Source organism: Branchiostoma floridae, chromosome 3, assembly GCF_000003815.2.
Source record: "Branchiostoma floridae strain S238N-H82 chromosome 3, Bfl_VNyyK, whole genome shotgun sequence".
In the NCBI taxonomy this organism is placed as follows: Eukaryota; Metazoa; Chordata; class Leptocardii; order Amphioxiformes; family Branchiostomatidae; genus Branchiostoma; species Branchiostoma floridae.
Genome location: NC_049981.1, coordinates 16,837,714 through 16,843,437, shown reverse-complemented (window position 1 = coordinate 16,843,437; position 5,724 = coordinate 16,837,714). Strand labels below are relative to the sequence as shown.

General features: G+C 37.5%; 2 protein-coding genes across 2 annotated transcripts in view; one reads left to right on the top strand and one right to left on the bottom strand.

Moving 5' to 3' along the window:
- The first annotated feature begins 490 nt into the window (after nucleotides 1–490).
- Nucleotides 491–4,350, top strand: LOC118412512 (putative potassium channel regulatory protein). The gene is made up of 3 exons (XM_035815403.1): nucleotides 491–657; nucleotides 2,026–2,157; nucleotides 2,649–4,350. Exons 1-3 carry the CDS (start codon nucleotides 643–645, stop codon nucleotides 3,327–3,329), a joined length of 828 nt encoding a protein of 275 aa, XP_035671296.1. The 5' UTR covers nucleotides 491–642; the 3' UTR covers nucleotides 3,330–4,350.
- A 1,165-nt stretch (nucleotides 4,351–5,515) lies between these two features.
- Nucleotides 5,516–5,724, bottom strand: part of LOC118410841 (gamma-secretase subunit Aph-1-like) — a gene marked incomplete in the record, with an annotated part of 6,571 nt that continues 6,362 nt past the window's right edge. The window contains 1 exon segment of the mRNA XM_035812687.1: nucleotides 5,516–5,724.

Below are 5,724 nucleotides of genomic sequence, written 5' to 3'. Positions count from 1 at the left end.
ATACATGTATATTTTCATTTTAGTCCAAATCAGGAAGAAATGAAATGGTATATCCGAAAACCACGAAACAAATTGTCATGACATAAGCTCATTCAATAAAACATCTCAGGGTGGTGGGATGGTCCGAAAAAGTAAATACTAACAACGCCTTCTATCTCATAGAGGTGGTACTACAACTATCATTAGGATGAACAGTGTACAGAAATGTGACTTAGTTCAAATCAATGCTGGTAAAATTTGTAAAAAAAATATCTATGATTGAACGGTATTTCACGATTTATCTATTGGCGGGGACCTTACTGCAAATCGCCCGAGAGACATAGATAACGTTGTATTTATTTAAATCGCGTTAAAATCGACACATCGTGCTTTTAGTCTTAACATGTGCCTACCAAATCTCTCTGGGTCAAAATTACTTAACTCACATACCCTGACGATATCGGAGCGATTTGCATTGTACATGCAGTGGTACCATCTAAGTATTTAGACACTATTAGGGTAATAAAGCTATACAAAGGTCAAAGGTTACGTCACCGAACCCGGAAGTGACCAGTCTGATCGATGAAGGCGGACTGTGGATTTTAAATCGCCAGGATTTCTGATCTCCATGCCACGTTCACCGGTCGGCGCACCAGTTTATCAATGACTAACGCACAGGTAAGGTTCTTTTCAATACAAGTCACGTCTATAAAGGTAAATTAGAAACGTAAGGTAACAGTTACTCAAGCAACTGGGTAAAAATTGGGAGTCACTGACTGAGAGGTTAAATGGGATTGCTATATATATATCTTAAACGAAAAATATATCCAGTTGCTTGAGTAATCTGGCTAGTAATCAAGTTTTGTTTTTGTTTCTAGAGGGGCCTGCGTAGTTTAGAAGGCAATACGAACCCATTTACGAGGTCCTTTAGATTTTAAGGCACGAACAATCTCTAAGTTAACGTTCAATAGAAAAAATGCAACATTTTCATGCACATTAGACAAGACAACATTATTTCACTGACTGCATGTAGATGGTTCGGTTGAAGTAGGGCTCAAGGTCAATACATTATGTGTGTGTGTGTGTGTGTGTGTGTGTATGTGTGAGTGTGTGTCTGTGTGTGTGTAGTATTTTGATTATGATCTATGGTCATGCAGCATAGTGATCCAAAAGGTGTGTTCACTTTTATTGCCTTTACTTGACTAAGATAGCATACACTAAGATAGATAGTAGAAATAAGTTATGTATGTATGAATATGTATGATATTTGCTTGGGTGTACAGTAATCATGACCATGCAAATAATACAGTGTGCAGAGCAACAGGAATCAATCTAAACATAGACATGCACCAAAATAGACCATTACATAGCGGGAAGGTTAGAGTCTATGGAAGTACAGAATGTTTGATGTGTTAACATTGCTACCAATATTACGTTTTGAAAAATATGTGATGGTGCATATCTATGGAAACAATTAGTCAATATTAAGTGCCAATTATCCCGTAATTAACATTTATGAAGGTTACACATCCAGGTAAATAAAATTCAATCTCCACAACTACATAAAATGTAACACATCCAGGTAAACAATATTCAAATAAAATTTAATCTCCACAACTGAATAAAATAGAGAATTACTTCCTGACATTTTGAGTGCCATCCATCACTTTTCTTCTGCATCACTAGTGTCACTTATGTCTGGAAGTAATTCTCTCTTTTATTTAGAGATTGGATTGTGTTTGAATGTCCTGTGATTTAAAAAAAAAAATTTTGGGGGGTATTTTGGTGTATTTTAGTGTTTAGTGTACTGGACCAACAGAAAACATATATTTCAAGTGGAAGATTTGTATGTTTCAAATCATATAAGCTAATTTTTAACAACTCTTGCAGCTAGATGTGTAATTGATAGGTGTGACAGGTTGTTCTACAAATATAACCAGCTGCTGCAGTGCAAAGCTGGTGGGTTACACTCCAGGGAGGCAGTTATAGTATACTGGCTAATACAGATACAGATTTCATAAACCATTCCATTTCTTGTTTGAGTAGGAGTTCCCGCCAGTTGTTAGCCTGAATGTTGGCGGACACCGCTACACCACCACGCTGTCCACCCTGCGCAAGTATGAGGACTCCATGTTAGCTGTCATGTTCAGCGGGAGACACCAAGTCCTTACTGACAAGGTTAAGGTTACTCTTTCTGTACAATAAGGCCATGTTTGAAAATAGAATTGAAAGCTAGTTCCAAAGTCAATAGAATTGTGATCGTGAACAAATGTGAAGAATCTATTATGAAGTATTACCATACTGTGTGTTAAGTCATTTGTTCAACCTTTCTGACCACTTAGGCCATGTTGATTTGATTATCTAAGGAGTTTAAAATCAATCATATGAATGCCATCTGCATGTGCATCAATTTGTAGCTGATTCCAAAAATAAAAAAAAAGAAGTTTTTAAACAATAGTAAATTGTGCTTAGTAACTGCAAATTGTCTAAAAATTTCTCAGAATTCCAATGTCAATTTTATATAATGACAAAGTCAATTCAAAGAAGAAGATGAATAATCTATTGTGCTGTACACCATAATATGTGTTTTTTTAGTGATTTGTTTATAACCTTTCTGACCTTCATGAATTGCTGTTTATATCAACACAGCGCAATCAATTATTTTCCAGGATGGCCATTATTTTATCGACAGGGATGGCGCATTCTTCAGCCATATTCTAAATTTCCTCCTCTCTGAGAAGTTACCACCCCCTGATGTAGGACAACAGGTTTACGATGAAGCAACATTTTACGGCATCGAAGCTTTGTCCAACCAACTCCTAGTCTACAAGGATGTTGCCATGGCACAGAGGATGCAAAAGTGGGTCTCCAGACATCCGCAGGTTACAGCAATTGCGGTGCGAATGATGGCATGCGCCGTGGAAAAGTACCACAAAAACAACGACTTTCATTGCACTGAGACGCAGGTCAGGACTACGTTAGACCGGGGATATACCGCAGAGTTTTGCGTCGGCGCGGTTGTTGGGTCATATCCATGTGAAGTCCCAATTCCGAAAGAGTTCTTCAAGTCCAAGTGGAAGGACACCCATGGATGTATCAGCACTGATGGACCCACAGACTTCTCTTCTCCAATCACGGTTACCGACACTGATTGGATCAAGGGACTGTTACACCACCAGTTTGAAAAACGGGGACTTTCGGCAACTCTGACGACAAAGATCTGCCATTGTTCCAAAGAGTCCAGGTCAATAAGTCAGCATTTTAAACTCAGTAGCCTGAATGGAACCATTTTTGTTTACTGTGGGAAGGTTGCAGTGAATGCTACTTTTACCTGGTCCAAGTTACAATAAAGAATAAAAATATTTTCGAACCGTACAGTAAAACCAAGGAGGTTGAAAAGAGGGACTGACATGTATAATAAACTAGTTAAAACCATACAGATTGGTAAATGGAGCCTCTTTAGCCGCTAAGACTTCTGGAGTGGCAGCATTTACTTTTTTTGGGAATGGTTTTCAACGTGGGCTATTAAAGGCTATCTAAAGTGCAAAAGGTGGCAAAACTCCCTTTCCCAGCATAGAGTCATCCTAGGCCTGTGTTGAAAATTGTGAATCCCAGTAATAAATGCCTCTGCTGTAGAAGTCTGCAAAGGAGGCTATGGATTGGTCGGAGAGCAAAAGTTGTAACATCCACAGGCTGTATTGAAATGGGTATGATCGGTGAATTGAAAGCATTTATTGGTCAGGCTTTTGTAACTGACCAGACAGTTCCTACAGTTCAAGGTGCAACACATAGTTACTTTCTATGGGCAAAATGTGCCAAATCAAAAGTTTAAAGCAATAACGTTTAAGCCTTTAACAGCACAACTATTTATAACATGATTTGGGAAAAACAGAGATATCTTCTCTGCATATACAAGTTAGCGAAGCTACATATATGAACATATCATTATTGTTATTTCATAAATACGAGTTTCTGCAAGCTGCATTGTTTTGAAATTATGGCTAGCACCAAGTATTATTGCATATGCTTTTATGTACATTTAAGTATATATTCTATGTATATAAATTGTATCTTTTATTCTATCTATAATTGTATTATTTACAATTTACTTGTGTCTCTATCAAATTATGTTTTTAAGTTTTGTGAAGGCTTTCTACCACTCTTGACCAATGTGAGCATTGAAATTACAAAGATGGTTTCATAAACTTGTACATAATTTTGTGATTTTGTAAATTTTGTTGAGATACTATGCTGTGTTTCATACTGAATGTAAATGTTGAGTGCTGCCTTTGTAACCTTAAGCCACCTCTTATGTGTTTAAATTTCACTTTATCAGTTTTATTTACTGATAAATAAAGCATTACAACTGGATACAGTGTATATCTGGAAGTTATTGTCAAACAGTTTGAACACTACCATCCAGCGGTATCATCCAGCTTTCATCAGGGTCACTGTTTTATATACTAGAGTTCCGCAACTCCATACCTTCGCCAACCTTTACAACTGATCCTCATTTGCATAATCAATGGTCAATGTTCACCTGTATAATTCCAAATGCCACAAGTAAGAAATTCACGTCAATTGTGGCATTTTCTCATTGCTTATGCAAATTAGGCTTAAGTCACATAATATTCATCTATCACTATTCTTTAATTTTTTCTCAGTTACAAATGTCACATGTTTGCAATAGTCCCATAGTGGAACACAGCGGGTTAGACAATTTTCTCATTAATTATGCAAAATGGATTCCAATTTGCATCATTAACACTTAACTTCTAGTATATAAATAATTTAAGTTATCTACATACCAAAAATCATGACGATCTGTCAACCCCTTCTTTACAGTAAACTGGCCGTTCAAAAAATATGCTGCCAGGGGTCCCAAACCTATACCACTTACTCTTACTCAAAAGCTGTCAAGCACAAGCATTATCGTTAAAGGGTCTTGAAAAGGTAGCCACCCATTTCACATGTTGTAAAGGGTCATGCAAGTGAGGGATTATCCATTTTACCAGGGGCTAAGGGTGTGGAAAGAGAGCCACCATTCATTTTACAAGGGGTTTAAAATGTAAGGAGAGATCATCAGATTTATATATAACAGCACTGAACAACAACTGGTGTCAGTAATGAAGGTATTGGGAGTCTTTCTTCAGTCCGACTTTAATACGATGGAACTCCCACATTGACTCTATTTGCAGTAAATCTGTCGGCACCTGTTCTTTCTTCGTAAACTGAAACATTTTCAAATTTCCACCGACGACGTAGTCACAGTTTGTGTCTAACATTTGACCAGTCCTCAAGTATGATGCGCCCGTCTGGTATTCCAGGTTCACCATTGCACAGGATGAAGAAGGTCCAACGGAGAGATGCGGGCATGATATTGGGACCAAACTACACACGTCTTTCGACATCTTGACTAGGCCTGATTAAAAACTTCGATCCCTCAGTCAGTCTGAACCGTTCCTGCACTTACTGATTCAGAGGTGAAATCAGTGGCAGACACCAAACTCCTCATCTACAAAAGAATCAAACTTTGTACGTTTTGTGTAAACATTTATTGAAAGAGAAAGTGTATAGTGCAAAATTACAGGAAAACTTAACACACATTAAGTGACATATACAACTGTTACAGATTAAATTTTCAGGGAAGATTTCCATAAAAAACATAACCCTCTTCTTGGAACCCAAATTACTAATGTTTTAAGGAGCACGAAGTCTGTAGGGGGTAAATTTGAGACCTCTCCT

Bases quoted from the DNA above. Each gene is read 5' to 3' on its own strand.
- LOC118412512 (XM_035815403.1), top strand. The intron at 2,158-2,648 runs GTTAAGGTTACT...ATTATTTTCCAG, and splicing joins ACCAAGTCCTTACTGACAAG to GATGGCCATTATTTTATCGA.